Below are 19,863 nucleotides of genomic sequence, written 5' to 3'. Positions count from 1 at the left end.
TTGTTAATCGCATTTAAGAACTTGCCAGAAAAATATTACATCTTTTACTTGGAGAAGAAGGGTGGGCAGCAGTGTATGATGGGGGCTTGGAGATGTAGCGGAAAGGATCACGGTTTTTAAAATTCGTAAAAGTGAAATAAACGGTTCTTGGAATTAATTTTTTACAGAAAACAATATCTTTGAGTAGAAAAATACAATCGCTTTTTAGCTTTGCCTTGCTCATATTTAGGGTTTTATTGGGGAAATTTCCTTATCCCTTAATAAGTCAAAAGGGGAATCATTAAAAATTGATGTGTGGATGTTGAATGACAGCGACTATTCATCACAACAAGTGAGGTCTAGTGGATACAAGGTGTTGGAGGTAACCATGCAGCCATGTATCTCTAAGGAATTGTTATCTGTACTCTTAGAATGAGTCAACACTTGAATTCAATGTTTATAAATTATGTGTTTATATCGTTTGACGGGAGTGGAAAGTAAACAGAAGTGTAAGATATGTCACTTTGCCTAACTTCTGCGGTTTAACTGCGTATTATTTAAACTTTTTTTATTTGTGTCAGATAAGTCGGTGGAAAGAGGAATTTCAGACTAAAACTACGATGTTTAAAGCCTAGTTCGCACAAAGAAACTTAATTACCTTTCCAATTCCTTACAAAAAATTGCAGATCGGGAAATTCTATTAAACGAAAGGTTGTAGATTGTATTGATTTGTTTGGTTTTTTAAACTTTATGTAAATATGGTCTCTGCACAAGCCACCAAGGATCGCTTTGAGATGTTGGACACTCCAGCGGCAGAGATTAAAAACTGAGAAACTATGCTTAAAACAGAGATTGAGTGTTAACAGACTTAGGCCAGGAGAGCATTTTGCGAAAAATTTTGAAAAAACTCTGGTGGCATTAAAAAGAAACAAAAAGTAGGTTGGAAAACTGAGAATTACCACAGGCCCAGGCAAGAGGGAATTGGTGTTTTACGCCGAGCTAACAACTAAGGTAGCTAGCCTTGTAAACAGATGTCACAGAGAAAAACAGTGTGCCCGAGACGAGAGGTGAACCCAGGACACCCAACCCTCACTGTATTGCTGACAGGCACCAGCCGTTGCGCCACCGGACCGCCCAGGGACGCAGACAAAGCGAGTAAGATGGCGCCTGAGAGAAGAAAAAGCCAGCTTGCTTGCTTGCTCGTGGAAGGTCGCGTTGCCTCTGCCCGTACGAGGGACTTTCCCACTTTTATTCCAATCCTTTTGTAAGCCCAGCAGACACTGGCACAAGGTGAGGGCAGGCTGAGCTGCAGAAAACCTGCACGGCTAAAACTTAATTACCAGATCCGCTGTTTCCCAACAGACGCAAGAGGCAGGGACAAGCCAGCGCTGCGATGGGGGACAGAAACGGTTAGGGAGGGTGTCGGTAGAGGGGAGTTTAGGAGGGGAAAGTATCTTCAGAGGTGGGGTTAGGATGTGGGTTGGGTAACCGTGAGACGCGGTCGATCATGTCAGAGATTCGTGTGTTTCAGCTCCGTGTGAGTTGTCTCATCTTAGCAGCATCCTCCGCCCCCCACTCAAAGATGCGTGTGTGTGTGTCCGTTAGTGCGTGCGTGCATACCGGCGTGTATTTGTGTTTAATGGATTTCTTGAGTTACAGTTTGCTTCCTTTGTGTGGATGGGTGGATATATGTGGGGCTCAAACATTAAAAGACACAATCTTTGTAGTTGATTACAGCCAGAATTTTTTTTTTCGGTGAGCCGAAAAGCAGAAAATTTTTACGGTGACGTTCTTGAAGAGACAGCACATCTTTCTTTGAAGATATTTCAGACCTTTTGGGAGAAACTGTACAGTTAACAGACACTCAGGATCAAAGTTGTGTTGCGGGAAGGGTGGTAATGTTAGATAAATTTTTACTTGCATTTAAAGGCTTTTCTGAAGTGTGTCAACTCTACCCCATTCCCCTTGCCACATGTCAACGACCAGATAAATGTGCAAAAGAACAAGGTATTCATCGTTCCTCTTTCACTTCGTCCACTCGTTGGTATTTTAGCAGATAACGGGCCACGGTGTACCCAGTACAGATTTTAACTAGATGCACTCAGTACAAAGTAATTTTTTAAGTCAAGAAAACAGAAAAAGCGATGGATTGTAAACGCCACTGCTCAGCAGCTGGTCTATATAAATAATTGAATAAATTAAACGTATAATTCTTGCAAGGTCTGAAAAACCACTAACTGTCAAACTAGTGCTGCCTTCGCCCAGGTGATGGACTGTTTCTATCACATGATGATGCAAGTGTCAACCGACTGTGTCAGGTGGAGACATGCAGGATTTCGCTACCGGTGATCACATCATTGTCTACCATTGTCTAGACAGCATCACTGGTGATCTTTGTCACTGCCACCAGGACCACATCGATATGTAGGTGGGGGCGGTCGGAGGTGGAATGGGATGCGGGGGATGGGCACTCTCGAGGTATTTTAATGGCGGTCATCGTCAAGCCCATGAGGTCCGGCTTTTTCTCCCATCCTTCTCCCTCCTCGCCCCCAGTTGTTCGAGACACTCTTTCGTCGGAAACAAAACCTCAGGCTCTTGTTTACCCTTCTGCTATCTGTACGACGTGCAACAAACATGACCCTCCGGGTCTGGGAGGTCTTACAGTCCCTCCTCCTTTTTTTCTGTCCAGAAGCTTCACGAAACAGTTTCTACGACAAGAGCTGTGCGCAAGAATTTCGCGGCGATAAGGAGAATTAGAATAAACAGACTCGCGGATAGGAGAACTGGGGGCGGAGGAGTGGAGACGCTGGGATGGGAAGGGGTTAGGAGAACAGAGGAGAGGACGAGGTAGTTGGCAGCGCGGTCATTTTCCCACCAACACGACCCTCGCCAACGGAGTGCACCACGAGACTGTCAAGTAGCAAGCGCTTATCGGCGAGTGGGTTGGTGGGAGAGGTGGGTGACGAGAGCGGGTCCTGAAGCAAACGAGTTTGGAGATGGCGGTGGAGAGGAACTTCAAGGGTGAGGGGACTGTTTTTCAGAGAAAAGAAAGTTGCTGAAAAGTGGTTTGTCCTTAAAGTGTTGGTCAGTCGTTGACTACCGAGAACATCGCGCATCGGCCATCCTATCTTGGGGCTGCAATGTGATGCTAGACTAACCCCCTTTTCTTCACACCGGGTGGAGTAAGAAAGAGAGTGGGGTTTGGGGGTAGGGGTGCAACGAGGTTGGCAGTTGGTTGTCGCCCACGTCTCTGTGGCTGGAGATAACGGCTGGGCGGCGTGCATGCAGGTCACGGGTGACCGGGTCGAACGACGCCAGAGCTTGACGTCTTCTGACGTTTGATCCTAGCCGCAGGCGAGTGTTAAAAGTGCAGAAAGAGTTCACTCGGCTCTGACTGGACTCCAGTTTCATGAGCTACAAGAACTAAGCCCTGAGTGGGCTTGGTGTACACAGGGTGCGTGCATGTCATCGTTTGCAGACCAAGCACAGCTGTTCCAAAATTAATTTAATAATCAGTTATTACCTATAGCGTGGAGCGATAGCACCTGTCATTTTACCGATAGGAGTGTCATTGATATATAATAATAATTCATCTGTCTTCATAATTCATCTGCTGCTCGTGTGGTTTATTTAATTAAAACTAGAAGAGTATCACAAGTAGAGTTTATTAATTTTTAGCTTATCTGAAGTCCTACGTGCAGCCGTGTGTTTATACGAGCGACACGAAGCAGGGTGGGGTTACTTTTTTTTTTATTGAACATTTAATCGATTAAATCGTGATGCAACAGCACCGCATTCTTACTCCCTCCCCCCCCCCTCGGGTAAGAAATCACTTCCACACATACGCCGTTGTAAACCGCTGTTCTGCAATGCGTCTATGCCAACCAATATGTGCAACAGACGAAAAAACCTAAGCCTGTTTCTTTGAAGACATGAAAGGAGGGAGAGAGAAAATCTGGAAGGCATTGTAACAACAACCCCACACACACCAATAATTTTTAAACCCGAGTTTACAGTGCTTTTCCCACAACGATTTGAGTCATGGCTGAATTCTAATTAGAAGTAGTAAGCCCCCGAGGGTTCACATCCAGGGGGAATGTTATATCTTCTGATGTAAGACGTCGTAACTGCGAATCAGTCGGGTGGACGAAGCGACGGGTAGTGTCAGCCTGGTCGATGGCCTGGAGGCCGTGATAACAACAATCATGCCGCAAACCTCCAGGAGATTATCATTTATATTCACTGGCTTTGTGTATCATCGTCGACGCATACTTAGTTACATCATGGGGATGGGTGGGGTTAGAGGTCAAGGGCATGGCCGATGTTACATGAGTTCTTTCATCATTGGACGATAGGGGGGAAGGGAGTTAACATTCCAGTCTGCTGACAGCTGTCATGGGTGTCCCACAAATATTGATGGCTTCCTATGGCCGCTTGGAGGCAGACCGGCGTCGGACAATAACCAGGGGGAACAGAAAGCATGTTTATCTAAGATCCAACCATCCCTCTGCTAATTGTCTGCCCTTTTACTGACCCAGCATTTGAATGATGGCCAGCCGTCAGAATTTTATAATCACAGCTGCCAGACTTTTCTTCTGAGGTTAGTCAGCAAAAGAGGACAAAGCAAAGAACTCGTTAGGGGTTCAAAATGTCAAAAGATTGTCCTAGACACAACGACACATTGCCGAGACAAATTGCGAGGGTTCTTCTCTCTTGCCCTGTAGGAAACTTTAAAGGTTGACGTCATCACTTGCAGGTAAATTCCCTTTGTTGGCGTGAACCTGCCAGCCTCGTGAGAATTAAAAACTAAGGTTGAAGCATTCTTCAAGCTGGTGTTAAACTAAGTATGGAAATAAAGTAGCACTATATCAGTATTATTGTACTACTATGGTAGGACTATTTGTCGAAAAAATGTAAAACCACATCAGTTATGTTTACAACTGACAGCGGATGACTTGATGATTTAATCAGTTCTGTAACTAGGATTTTCACAATCAGTCCTCAGTCTTATATGACTCAGGACAAATCGTGACTTACATTATTCATTTGGTTTTAAGCTATGGTGAGTTATGTGGTGACTGTAGAGAAGGTTCCATAAAATCAGATAGACTGGTATTGTTGAATTGTGTAAGTAATAATATATCTTCCGTTTGTTCTTCTCCTTCCACTTTAAAAAAATAATGATGACTGACACTGATAATAAATAGCAGAATATACAGTACATCAAAGTTCAGTTTTTAATGTAAGGATTAATAAAAATCAAGGCAGTAGCTATATTGTTTATCTTGAGGAAGCTGCTGTAGTTATTTGCGGGTCTCAAACATTATCAGGGCCACCGAGAGCCAGCACAGGCCCCTAAGGCAGACGACCTTTCCGGGCCCCTTGTAACTGTAATCGTAAATTATTTTTCCATTTTATGATATGCTTACAATTTGATTATCAATATCTACAGTTCATTTAGTAAGGTATTATAAACTGCAAACAGGACAAGTGCACTTAGATTTATATCAAAAAGATGATGAAAAAAATCCGCTGAGCACGTCCGGGCCCCCATTCACAGCCTTCTCCCACGGCCACCCCCGTCATCAGGCCTGAACATTATGTGAAAAACTTTTTACAAACCTCATTTCACAGTAATCAAGTACTTTCACCCTGACTAGCCAGTGGAACAAAAGTAATACATTAATGATGTATGATTCCCCAAAGAGCTCTCAAACAAAGTGGACTACATAGACTGGCATTTAAGTTGGTGGTCAGTCAAACATCTCCCTTAAGTTACAGCACACAACAAAACATGATAAATAGTTTTAAGTGTGAATAAATCTCTTGGTTAATATTTGTGTCGGTATCTGCATATATATATATGAATATGTGTGTGGAAAGAGTGTGTGAGTGTAAGAGCCAACTGAATACAATAACTGCTACAAAAGAAAGCTGTAGAGAGCAGAAATAAACTAAAATTTAATTTAGCCCAATAGTTTGCAGATGAGTAAGTAAATAGTGCACTGCAATCTGCCAAAATCTCATTATTTTATTTATCTCTGCATATTCATTTAAGTCAAACCAACTTTTCTTTCAACAATTGCGATTTAAAGATGTTTCATAATTCGAAAAGTCGACAGGTACGATCCCTGTAAGAAAAAAAAAAAAAGAAAAAAAAATACAGTTAAGTTTCTAAAATTGAAGTTAACTTGAGGATAGCAAGTTTTGTAACTTTAGAGAAGTAATGGAAACAAAGAGAAACCCTTTCAAAGTTAGTAAAAGGGTTAGTATACCTGTTACATTATTTACAGCCGCTGCTGAAGATTTTACTATTGGTACTATTTTAAAAATAAGTTTATGTGTTGATTTCCCGTTTCTTTTAATGAAATCTTAAATGTTTGCTTTCTTCAAAGTAGACAGAAGGAATTGCATTTTAATGCAAATGTTCGTTAAGTGAGAGCTGTCTATTTAATTGTTGCTTTCATTATATAATAATCACATCCAGCTGATGTGTAAATCACAAATTGTTTGACAGAGCTACATAAAAGATGCTCAAAACCCCACAAACGTATAAAAATAATAAAAGTTTGAAAGATTGTGTATTCTTTATGGAGTAAACGTCGGTTCCTATTCGTAATTTCAAGACTTCGATTACTGGGAGTAAATCGAATGGATTTATCTGCCAGCAAAAAGCCGTTACATTATGTGGATCATTCTGGACCATGTATTTTTCCACTCAAAATATCAAGTAAAAGGTAAAAAAATACGATTGTTGTCTCTCTGCCAACGGCCAATCAATCTTGATCGGGTTTGTTTACTCCAACTGAGGGCAAATCACTCTAGCTTGGTGTAGTTTAAGTTAAATTTATTTAGTCAACTTAATTTGTTTAATACTTTTGTCAACACTTTATGACCCGCTTATATTACCACAAATGATAATTGGTATGCCAGTGACATTTATACCTATTCATACCTAAATACATTTCTCTCTCTCATAGCTTGTTCTTTCTTACCTGATCGAATTAGTTTCATTAGCCGTGCTAGTGTGTGTGTGTTGAGTGAGATGCTGTTTTGAATTTGTAAATTTCCTAAGCTGCTGCGAAAGATTTATTCCAAAGCTGTAAAGTTGTCGAGCGAAGCTACCTGATGCTACAAGGCTGCTGGTGCGAGGCAGTATATACTACTGTTACGTGTGAGGCCACCAGCGGTGGTTCGTCTTTTGACTTTACAGGCACGTGTCACATGCACGTGCTGGCTGAAGCCCTCGATTTATATCACTATCACATGTCGTAATTAACAAGCATGAGCAATTAAGACCTTTACCAGGTTGACAAGAGTTTGTGTGCTCTACATTTCATAAATTACCTAGGTTTGGAGTGTCAATTAAGCGAGAAAGAACAAGTAGGGAGTGAGAAAAAAAATCGCACAAGCGTCCATATATTTGCGCGTGCGACCGCTAGTTTGTGGGAGCAGACCTCTCTGTTGTTGCTCGAGTCACGAACATAGAAAAATTAAAAATGAACCTTTTATGTTGAGAACATGCTCAAGATCTGTTTGTACCACTACAGAGGAAGCCCTCCCCTCCCCCTGTACTGACTTATTACAGGACAAGGTGTTTACCAGTCTGATATTAAGCCAATCAATGGGTTGTGGTGATTTTATTTATTTGTGACTGTCAAACCGTGCCTGCGATATAATATTCCACTTTTGCGGGATGGTCTGTTGGAGTATGATGCTTATATTTCAACGGCAGACGGTTTATTATATGCGTTACCTTGATTTGAAATTATTGATGTTCTATTTTGAGACCTGATAGCTTCGAGTATTCCTAAAACATTCCTCCTCTAATACTAATAATATATAGTTCTTTCTTATTCTTCTTTGTGTATGTGTTTTAAACTTATCGTTCTCCCCAGCTTTATTTCTCTTTCTGGCAAGACTTTCTTGCAACAACAACAAAAAAAAACCTCTTAAAACTAAGAACACAAAGAATTCACATTCACATGGATAATACTGTCGCAACTGCTAAACTGATCACCGGGAAGCTAAGAAAAGCAAAAGCTACATTGTGTTTTCTTGCCTTTAATCGCGGTATTTCTCGGGAATTTTCTAACGTCCAAGTCAAGAGACTAGGGGTGAGAAATGTGGGCAGGGGGGAAGAGGGGAAGGGGTTGAAATTAACGAAGGAGAAAAGATAACGCACACTCCTGTTTTTCGTCACTCTTAAGCTGGCGACAAGGACGGCATTTAAAATTTTCGCACTTTCCTCCATCGCCCTCATGCTACTGAAGATTGTTTATGCGATCTTTGCTTCATTAAGTTTCTTCTTCATGGCCGGCTCTGACAAGAAATCTATAGCCTACAATTCCAGAAAGGAAGGAAACGGCGAAGGAATTAGCTTGCATGACTTGTCAGATTTCAATGGGAAATGCTCCTTCATCCAGCCTGTCATATAAATTTCGCAGCGCCCTCTACAATTATGTAATAATGACAAGAGGGACAACGCTGATTTATGGTTTCCTGTCAAAAGCGGATTCCATTGTAGTCCTCGGGCAGCGAGACTGTCGTTCTGGAACATGAAAATAATCATTGGCTGGATGTAACGCATTTTTCATATTGTCACTCTCTACAAAGGCTGTGTGAGGAGGCTTTCGCTGTCCAAATTAGCTGTATTGGCGCTCGTTTTGATGGACGAGGCGGCGATGGCAGCAACTAAATGCGGGCTCGAACCCGGGAGATTAAATATAATAGCCAAAACGTCGCACTAAAGGAGGGCCGGAGTTGATCTATTTAGTGGGGTGGTTTCTCAGTCAACCCCTCGCCAAGACAGACGACTGTGGCTCCTGCCGAGAGCAGGGTAGGTCAGGAGAAGTAATTATCATTGCTTCCACGTACCTTTTCTGCTAATAATTAGAGCAGCTTTCTCAGGAAATGTTGTCTATAAAAGATAGATACTTCCGGTTTCTTTGATTAAGTAAGACTGCTGGCTAGGACTGAATAGTCCTGGTTGTGTACTAGTCTAATAACACCATCATCTGTGTGCGTGTTTTTAATATGTGTACGCGTGAGTAATCGCAGATACTTGTATTGGTATTCTACCACCCTTTATCTTATCCCTGTGTCAGTGAACTCCACTCACTACACGCGCAATGTGTTTGACATTTTTAAGTCTTGTACCCGGAACTCCCTGTGTTACGACACAACCACCTCGTGTTGCCCGACTTAATAATAACAATAATCGCCGAGAAGCGAAGGGCTGGGTTTCTGACATGAGCCTTTTGCCATCGACATAAAGCGTGTAGAACACAGGCTGCCGAGCAGAGAGAGAGAGAGAAATATGGCATGTTTATCGGGACGCCATCATAAACAAGCCAGCCTGGCTCGTAGAAAATGAATTTGTCAATTCTAAGGTCCTGGGGTCTACAGCGGAGGTTTTTCACCGATCCAAGTCACATTTCTGTAATTTTGCGAGCCCCAACATAAATAAAAGTAATCTGAGCTTTGCAGTGAAAGGTACCCAGATAAAAGAATAATATCCGATAAGGAGAGTATATTGATAAATGAGCATTTAATTAATTTTCCATTTGATATATAGAGAAGCAGACTTCCATCCAGAAAGCCCGTGCTTATACACGTACAGTCACATTTCTTATCGCCACCTTCAGTCAGGGAGCAATACAAGGTGGGCTCGTTCCATGGCTGTTTAAAATTGATAAGGGATTATAACTACTTTTGTCCACGTTTCTAGGCAAAGCAGGCAAACTGCCGAATCCAAGCATAATCTGGCGCTGCCGAATAGGTATCCTGAATTTAACAAGCAAATTATCATCCTATGCCGCCCCCTACTTTTGACAGCCCAGTTAGTAGTTTTGCACCCACTCTCCCAACCCACGAAAGGAAGCCAAGCCATGGGTTGCTGCGTTGATTGTCTGGAGCCAGTGTCACACCATGTCTGACTGATGAGGCTATAACTTATCGCCCCGGTGTCTGCGAGCCGTACACCACAAATCTGAGATCGAGACAAGCGGCTCTCGTCAAGACCAAACTCTGACCCGAGCTTGCCCCTTTCCTGACCTCTATAATTATGTAAGAGAGTAATTGGACAATACACGAAGACGGTCTGTTTGACCAGGCTCCCAGCGGTTCTGTCTTGCGAGATCTTCGTTTGGTGATTCCATATCATATGGCGCAGCTGAACTCTCGCGAGTTTTACAGTGAAATGGGAGCAGTGGATTGTGGCTGCTAAAATGAAATTTTACGATGCGCCAGCATGTTCATGTTCGCCATCTGCCAGGACAGAATCCCATCTTGGGCTACCACCGCGCCCGTTCTTTAGAAAGTCTTGGCTCTCTTCTTGTCTTCTACTCCCTCCTTCTCTCTCGCACGCGCGCACGCATGGGTCAAAATGTTTCGTATTAACAGCGAATGTGTGCAAGCTGCTGAGGAGAGTGAGAGACAGACAAACTAGCGTTTCCCTACTCTCTCTTATTTTTTTTTTTTTGACCAATAAACTGCTTGCTGGGAAAATTTCCCATGTCCTTTGTCAAGATATCTTGTAGATGGTGTGGGATTTTACTGTGAGGGCACTTGATGAGGGATCAGATGCGCGTGCATGTGCGCTCGGCTAAGTTGTTCCATCGAACCCGTCCGCACATGACAATGCGTTTTGATTACCACTGACTGGGCGAGGGGCAAAGTGGGGTCGGGTGGGGAGTAGGAAGGCTGGCTTCGAGGCAGCGCTGCTGGTAGTATGATGCTGGAGGTTGACCGGAAGACGAACAAGCTGTTCAGGCATCGGGTTTCAGCACTCCAGATACCTGCGAAGACCCGACTGTAACTTGCTGAGTATGAGCCCGACAGTTTAAACAAAAATAACAGTTTTTTGTTATTTTATCCTACCTACTATTTTTTTTATTTCGTATTATTGATGCCATTGGCTCCATTGACTGTGAACCACCTACCCACCGACTACCACCCACACACATACCAATGGACGAGCACTTGTTTACTAAGGACATTGTTAGGGGGAGAGGACCAGTCGACATCTAGAAGTTACCAGCCGAAAAAAGCCCATTTGCCCCACGCGCCAAGCGGGATAAGCACGTGACCTGACGAGATACGCGGTGACAAGCGCCACCCCGCGCCACACACTGCGTCATCGACGCCGCCTGACGTGCGACACTCGGCACTCGTTGCACGCGCGCACACACACACACGCACGCACGCGCGATCCATTTATGATGAAATGATAACCGCGTTGGGCAGACATGTTGAACAAGGGGACAGCACTCTAGTTGCCGCCCTCTTGCCCCTGTCGTCAGCCTGCGCGATCGATCGGCGCGCGCACTCCGTCATCGCGCGGACTCGCTATGATTGATGGGAGGAGGAGGAGAAATATATCAGCCGCCAGTCGCCGCAGCTCGTGCAGCTTTTCGCGCCCTCGAAATAACGCCTTTTGTCGCCTGTTCTCGCGAGATGGTTAAAAAAAAAAAAAGATGAGAGAAATATCTCTCAACTATGCAGCTATCCGCGAGTGTATTTAAAAATTTTTTTTTAAAAGAAAATTATTATCGGATCTGTGTGCGTTTGTAGTGGATGCTTTTTTCCTTTTTCTATCTTCAAGTTGATTTGATCTTTAATAAATATTGTAGGTGTGAAAAAGCAAGACATAGGTGTGGACAAAGAGGATAAATTTGATGGGAAAGACTGTTATTACTGGTTAGCTTGATGTGACGGGTATATTCCTTTTTTGTCTGAACTGAATTTACTTAAGGCATTTGCTGTTTTGGACACCGTTGTCTTCAAGAGTAATGCTTTAGAAATATATCAACTGACCTCAGTCTTCACAGGGAAAATAGTGGTTATCTTTCTATTATTGGGTAGACCAAAGCAGAGACATTAATATATACGCCCTTAGGCGCACGCGCACTCATGAAGTTAAGCGTTTAAATATTGGTTGGAATTTCTCTGTATCCCTTTGTGATTTCGTTCCTTCATTGTTTACATTTTTTGTTTTTCTTTAAGTTATTCATTTCATTCTTTTGTTAGTTCTTTTTGTATTTTTGAAATGACGGACGTCTTTGAAAGAGACTTTAATTTTTCGATACCATCTTGTTGTAGGACTCGATGCCTCGTTTAAACAAGATGACGAACTCGCAGAAAGAGACGACACAGATTTTATTAGGTCCAGCGCGTGCAGTAGGTGTCACGTGGACTTCTTGGACCCAGCAGACCTACTGGCCCACGAAAAGATCTGTAACGGTCGCCGCTTGGTCCCGGCGTTCGCCGACCTGGAGCCGCCGCCTGTAGGCTTATCGTCCGATCCAGTGGTGTTTGCCAAACCAGCACCAGGGACGGAAGTCGAGGATGACGAAGAGGAGGAGGTTGAGGAAGAAGGCATGTTGCAAGAGGAGCTGCTAGGGGAGATGCAAGGCGAGGTAGAGGACGAAGAGGAGGTGGAAGATGATGACGATGATATCGACTCGACCCTGCAGTCCGAGGATGACTATCTGCAGGGTTCGCTGTCCCTGGCTGGCGGTGGGAAAGACTGTGAGGATGGCGACAACTTCTTTTACGGCTCTGCCGCGGAGCCGGCAACAGGCACTCCCACCGCTACAACCACCATCACCACCACCGCTACCAAGGGCGAGGATGGCAAAAAGAAAGCCAGTGGCGTGGGCAGCAACCACGGTGATGACAGCAGCGCCCACATCCTTTCCCCGTATTCCACCATGACCGCCTCTGCTGCAGCTGCGATTGCGTCCGGAATCTTCCCCACATCCAACGTGACTCTGGAGCCGATGGCGGCCACTAAAGCGGCCGTGGCCCAGTTTGCCGAGAACAACGCCTTCCCAATGACACTGCTTTGCTCAAGAGCATGCTGATGGATCTCCAGAAGACGCAGATGATTCAGTGGCAGGTGATCCACCAGCTTCAGAGCGCCCTCGCCAGCAAGCTTACCGCTAGTGCAGGAGGCGGGGGGTCGGCTCCCGACGTAGGACCCAGCACCCCACTTCCGGGCCCCCTGGGTTTACCCCCGCATCTCGCGCATTTGATGCTTCCTCCTCAGATGTCACATCTGGGCCTGGCTGCCGGGCACCATCCTCTGTCCCAGCAGGGGCTCGCCAGCTACCTGTCTTCCCAAGCAGATAAACTGAAGGAAGTAAATAAAAGACCCACAGAGATCGACCACAACGACGACGATGACGATGAAGACAACAAGAAGAAGATCAAACAAGATGACACGTGCGATGATGAGCACAGAGAAGAAAGTCGAGAAGGGTCTTCGGCCTCTAGTAAGGCTCCCGAAGCGACGAAAACATCCACACCTTCATCGGCTCCTCCCTCCACGACCTCCATGCCCATACTACCGCCCTCTGCAATCACCACCATCGCCAACCTCTCAAACAGTATTGGTAGTATTGGTGGGAATGGTGCTGCTACATCAGGTGCTGGCACCTCCAGTGGTGCTCCTGCCGTCAGCATCAAGAGGGAGAACCTCGGTTCCGCAACCTACGGCTCAGCGTCACTGTCGGCCCTCCAGCGAGAAACCGATGCCCTGAAGGCCTCCATTCTGCCCGGCATTCACATGCCAATGACCCCAGAAGAATACAGAGGCTATTGCCAGAGAGGGACAGGTGAGAGATATTTTTATCTTTTTATTACACAGTGCTATCTTTCGTCTTTCCAGTAAAAGATCCACTTTCTCCAAGTATGGCTTGTTATAATTTTATTCCATAGATATGTTGTTAGTGCACACGACTTTTGAACTAGGTTACATCACGTGACTTCTTGTGCAGTCACCATTCATGGGAATGGGCACACTAAAGTGTCTGTAAATATATGGTGGTATTGGAGCTTTTATGAAAGAATAATATATGTACTTAATATCGTAAATACACCAGTTGTACAAATGTTAGCTCGCAACAAAATTACTCCAACGCTCTCTGCCGTTGGAATGACGAGAGTTAATCCGGGCCTACAACCAGCCACGGAATCTGTTGGCCAAACTATTTCAGCTACAATGGCTGCCGTTAACCGCTGGCAATGCCGTATTTACAGTCGGTATTAAAATTAGCGGTTGAACGAATGTATGTTGATCCATAACAAATACGCCGCCACAGATGAATACGCAGCTTAATGTCCAGCTGCGGCACAAGGCATGCCCGCTGGCCATAAGAGTTCAAACCGGTTTTAAAGGATCAAGTTGGAGAGTGCTGCCTCGTTCGGCCTCCAAAGTTAATATGGGTTAAAGCCTGTTGCTGCGTGTGAGTTTGTTACCACTAATGCAGAGGCTTGCGCGAAGTTTATTGCAAACTGCCTTAAAGTATCTCTCTGCGCAAACTCATGCCTCGCCAGTGGATTGCGCACTGGAGGTTCCATGTTTGAACAGCTCCGCGGAGATTCGGTTTGTCGAAGCTCGGGGTTTGTTTTGATTTTTTTTTTTTCTATAGGCGACCTTCTATTGTCCTCGAAACATCCTTCGTTTGTCCTGCAAGACTGACACTTCATCGCATCGGAGTTTGGTAACAAGTAATGAAGAGATTCCTACTTGTAACTACCGTCATCATTTCATGCATCATTATCGTCGATGTAATGAGCTATTTTCATCCCAAATGGTTCATTACGATGGATTGTAGAAAAGGTTGAACTTAGTATTAGTCTGCACGGACCTGTGATGACTGGTTCATCTCGAGAGCTGGCCTCCTCGAGTAACCAACGAAAACAACAACAACAATAACTTGCATTCTCTTATTTCAAAGACAAATATGTCCTGCGATGTCAAATTGTCCCAAGCTGTGACACAAACACTTCGACTTTGCTGTGGATGTCTTGTGATTTGGCGTGCGACATGTTGGGGACATTTCTCTCACGAACTGTTGAGGTGGTTGTCATGTCTGCTGCGTGCGCCACAACCCTTTTGCTCTCGTTGGCGCAACTCGAGCCAAGAGCCCGCGTCAGCCGCCACACAGCTGTAATCAGATAGTTGACGTCTGCCGAATTATCACACTCATCATCGCTCGGTTTTCAGCAGTCCCCTAGCGGGCTTACCACGTGGTCGCTTTACGCTTGGGTCTGTTTTTAGGCGGCTGTCCGTAATTATCTCTCTTATTCCGATCTGAAATGATGGGGTGGGTGGGTGAGTTGGGAGAGAGGATTACCGTGGGAGGTTAGACGGATCTTAACAAGAAAACTTTTTCATCCAGAGGTAGGTCGACAATTCTTGACGGTTGTCGGGTCGCTTGTACAGGATCTCTCACTTGCGAACGATACATTCTTGACACTAATATTCAAACGGCAGGAGTTCAACAGTCCTTACCACCCATTCATCCACCCATCGACCCACCCTGCCCTTACCCTTAGAGTGCGTCATCTTCCGGAAGTACCCGCAGCATTATTGAAAGCATACTCCCTGTCATTAGATCAAAGGATATAACTGCCCGTATGTCGTTTGTTAAAAAAATTAAAACGGTTGTTCAGGCAATATCCGCCACATGCTGTTACCCACTGCAGTAAATTATGAAAATATCATACAGTAGGCATGCACTACTAATATCAACATTTATCTTTTCCTCTAAAACTAACCAAATAAGTTTAAATTTTCTGTTGACAATTTCATTTCTTCTTTTTGATAAAAAAAAAATTCTTTAGTTGGGTCCGACTGAGGTATCCAACAGGATTAAATTTATTTCGTCTGAGAAGCTTGTTATAAACACAGATATTCTTTTAAAAAATCCATTAAAACAGTTGAAAGCTAGCTTGCTTTCAACGTTATACCGTTGTTTATCTCGGCATTTTCTCTATAAAACTGTATAACAATACCTTTTTTTTTAAATTTTCAACAATGTCAAGAGATTTTGTTCGAAATTTTTTGCAGAAGAATTGTTGTCAACTGAACAATTCATACCACCATAAAGTACAGGATACCTTGAACAGGATCTGAGAAATTTGCGTAGAATGGAGTAGATGGTGAATGGTCGTGGAGCACTTAAGATTTTGCACACAAATCTGTGTACGGAGGCATCGACAAAGATTGAAATTTTTTTTTTAAAATAGATCGATTGCAGATGAGTAGAAAAGCTTTCTCTTGTCCATTTTTGACAATTTATTGATGCCTCTGTTGCCCTGCGTATATTTCCTCACTCATTTTCTCAGCTGATTGTTGCATGGGTCTGAATTTCCATTACTAGTTCTTTCTGTAAAGTGCACATGGGGTCGACCATCATTTCTACCTCCACCCTTGCTTGCGCTTGCATAGTCCACAAGAAGAAGAAAAATGACCGAGTTGTAAAATATTCCATGTTGAGTCACAATCCCAAGAAATCGCGGTCTCATTTCTCTGTTGATTACTGATCTTTGTTATGTGCATTCTGACACTCGTGTCTTTGCAATTTCTTGAAGAGAACTTTTCAAGCGACCTTTATGGCTCCCAGTGTCAGGAGAATACATTTAGAAAAGAAAAAAAAATAGCCGTAGGATTCACGGTATATTTATACCGAACGCAAAAATAGACATAAGTGCTGAGATTACATGTGAAGAGAAAGTGCTGTGGACGAAAAGAGAGGTTGGTGTTGGGGGAGATATTATAAATAAAACTAATTATTTTATTTTACATACGAACGTAGTGATGAATAGGTTAAAAAAAGAAAATAGTTTTCACTGTAGAAGAAGATGGATTGTTAGCCAAAGCAACTTTTTGTATGAAAGTAAACTCTGCGATCTGAAACTTGAAAGCAAATTATAACCTCCTCACATCTCCACATCTATCCCCCACACCGACTATCGTTTTAGTGAATCCTTAATCTTGCTCTGCATTTCTTTTCCATATTTGCTCAAGTCATGCCTCCTTCAAAAAGGAGAATTCCTCTTGTTTGATGGAAATACTTGCCCTTGATTTTTCCATCTTGATCATCAATTTTTGCTTGTTTTAGAAAACTCTTTTTGTGCGCCTTTAATCTTGTTTTGTTTATTCCCCACCTTCACTCTCCTTCAACCTTCCCACCCCCATCCCATAGTGGCTGTATGTAGCAAAAGACTAAGTGTCGTTTTCCGCTGATGCCTCATTTCGATTCGCTTCAGCGAAAGACCTGGTTCCTAAGGTGGAGCAGGGATGAGGATTGTTACGAGATTTCCTGCCAATTAGCCTCCATCCATGCCAGCTCCTTTTGCAAATCGTTCTTTTCTGTTCTCTTAAATATCCGTTCATCTGTCTTTTTTTTTTTTTTATACCCTTGCCTTTTGGCTATCCGCGTTGAACATTGACCTTCCCTCTTGTATTCGTCTTAGAAAAAAAAAGGAGAAAAGTGATAGGGAGAGAGAGATGCTGTAGGGGACGGGAGTAGGTAGGAGAAATTTTTAGAAACAGGCCTTCCAGGCTTCCGACCTTCATGAGTTCCAGCAGATGTTTTCACTCGTAGGATTTCTTTTTAAGTTTGTGGTGACACGGCGGTCTGGATCAATCGTTTCGGTTGGTCTTAAAGTTCAGGTGTGTCGTTAAGTTAGCTAGCTTACCTAGCCAAGTTGACTGGAAGAGAAGGGTCTTAATCGTGTTGCTCATATGCTGGCGTATTGCAACATCTTAGCATGACAATGATTGTGTTGTGTGGCGCTGCTGGTGGCTCAATTTCGCAACAGGAAAGACTTTCCCACGAGAAAGAAAGGTGGTCGCCCAACTCTTTGCACGTCGTGCGAGCTTGAGACACAAGCGACATAGTGGATGATGGGGTTTAGGGGTGGGTGGGGAAAGACTAGAACTTCAGAGTTATGGTTTATGGATGATAAGGATATTGCGAAGAATACATTTATCACAGTGTGCACAAAAGGCGATGGAATTTCGTGGGATCGTGTTGCACGAGCGTTGAGTGGAGTGTTACGAGGGCAGATACCAAGGAACGTACAGCTTTACAAAAAACCCCGCGCTGCACCATAAATTTAGGGCCCGTTTGTTTAGTCTATGATTCATAATCGGATAGCACTATTTACGGTAGTCAGAGAGAAGGGTGTGCTTGCGGGAAATCGATGTCGCATTCCTTTGCAGCACCTCAGCACTCTTCTCTTTCTTTTTTTTTCTACTTAAACTTCTACTTCTTTCTCTTCCCTTCTCCTTGCTAGGGCAATCCTTTTCACAGTTTTACTCACGAAAATCAAGAATAATAGGAAAATGATATCACTTTCACAGCCGGAAATCTGCTAAACATCAGAGCAATGTAGATATATCTATACACACACCTCCTAGTGTTAGTCATCTTGTGGGAGTGTGGGGCTGACTTCCTCTATTGCCCGTTTTCACACCATGAATAAAGTCATTGTTTACAAGCATGCCTTTAATTTTTTTTCAAACTAAACCTCTTCCCTGACCTCGATGCAGAAATAGAAGATAGGATGCTTTGCCTCTTCATAATGTGTGGCGACTTTGATTTGGTCTTGTTTACACAGCTATGATCATAAAACAGAGGCGACTGGCGTTGGCAGCATTTCTTAGCTGACAGCTAGAAATTGTTATTTATGATTTTGTGTACTTTAAAAAGCTACTGCAATCTGGGTATACTCTTTGAAGTAGGACTTGAAATCTGGTTTATCATTTTGTTTTTAAACGAACTGATTTATGACATTCCGCAGTTGGGAAATTGTTAGGCTATTTGAAGACGGCAAGGAGACGGTGCGCGCGCTTTGTGTGTGTGTGTGCGTGTGTGTGTGTGGCAGTTTACTGTGTGTCAGTTTACTGTTAACATCAGTTGAAAGAACATAGAGGAGAGATTAAAAATAGTTTACAAGGAGATATCGTTTGCGCAAAAATGTCGTTATGAGCCCTTTAATGCTTTCATTTAATATTCCCTTATCAGATTACATATAAAACGTTATAGACCTCATAGTACACAGCCAACATCTGCTTCCCCAGTCCTTTCAAATTTCGCAAAGAATCACGAGAAAGAATAAGGATAAAGAACTCCATATTAAAAAAAATTAAAAACTACAATTTTTCTTGTTTTACAAGAATAGTTCCGCAAGAAGAAGAAGAAAGAAGTTTTGCGAAGTTAATTCTACATCAAGATATTACCCAGAAATGCAATAAAAATAGAAATTTGAGATGGAGTAGTGAATGAGAGAGACGGGGTTGGGAGAGACAGAGAAGAAAGACGTGACCACAGTGAAATAGCTGCAGCTAGAAGTCATCCATCTTCTTGTCTGCTTGGCTCCGTGTCCTGGATGTAGCCCGTGGTTGTCATAGAAGGCCTCCGCTAGTCACGGACTTTACAAAAAAACTTAATCTTAGTTCTTTAATTAGCATTAATGATTAATACCCAGTCGTGCTAACCGAGAATAAAGGCGTTTAGCTTAAACTTGGATAATATTGGCCTTTCATACCGGTGCTCTAGACATTTGCTAATTTTTTTTTTTAAAAAAAGAAAAAAAAACCTTAAGGGAAACAACAACAATGCGTTGTCACACTTTGTCAGTGTCATCCACTGTCATCGCATCTTCCCGACCTCGTCAACAAAAGCGTTGTATGGCATTCCATCGAGGCTTAGTTTGAAGATGAGACAGATGAGAGAAACCAGCAGAAAATGTCTGCTATGCCAGTCTTGATGTTCTCGCGATCGGTGAGAACACCGTGTGATGTCGCCGTGATCAGGTGTCGGCGTGACGAACCTGCCGACTTGGGCGAGATTGAAGATTAACCTAATGAGTTGCTTCCCTTAGGCTTGTTTGCCCGTGAGTTACCTTACAGATTAGATCGTTAGGAATGCCGGACGCAGCAGCTTTGTAAATCAATGTATTTTTTTCTTTAAAGAAAGTGTCGGTCCATTCTTACAGGCCTGGCCAACACTAAGCTCTTCAAGCACTCCCGGTTCCTTGTTGACATAGCAAGCTATTGAGGAGCTAATTCGTCTTAAACGGACT

At 43.4% G+C, this 19,863-nt stretch overlaps 1 protein-coding gene and 1 long non-coding RNA gene across 3 annotated transcripts in view; one reads left to right on the top strand and one right to left on the bottom strand.

Annotated features, from left to right (window-relative positions):
- The window catches only part of LOC112576559, a 114,301-nt gene that overhangs the window by 3,681 nt on the left and 90,757 nt on the right, over positions 1 to 19,863 (bottom strand). The gene's annotated exons all lie outside the window — the stretch shown is intronic.
- LOC112576549 (sal-like protein 3) overlaps positions 1 to 19,863 on the top strand; it is a 64,521-nt gene that overhangs the window by 11,297 nt on the left and 33,361 nt on the right. For both annotated transcript variants that reach the window (XM_025259092.1, XM_025259090.1), the window contains exon 2: positions 12,082 to 13,598. In XM_025259092.1, the coding sequence (XP_025114877.1) occupies positions 12,839 to 13,598 (760 nt within the window). In that variant the 5' untranslated portion in view covers positions 12,082 to 12,838. The remainder of the gene's footprint in view (positions 1 to 12,081; positions 13,599 to 19,863) is intronic.

This window comes from Pomacea canaliculata, linkage group LG12 (assembly GCF_003073045.1).
Source record: "Pomacea canaliculata isolate SZHN2017 linkage group LG12, ASM307304v1, whole genome shotgun sequence".
In the NCBI taxonomy this organism is placed as follows: domain Eukaryota; kingdom Metazoa; phylum Mollusca; class Gastropoda; order Architaenioglossa; family Ampullariidae; genus Pomacea; species Pomacea canaliculata.
Note: the sequence above shows the minus strand (reverse complement) of the source record. Positions and strands in the feature narration are given on the sequence as shown.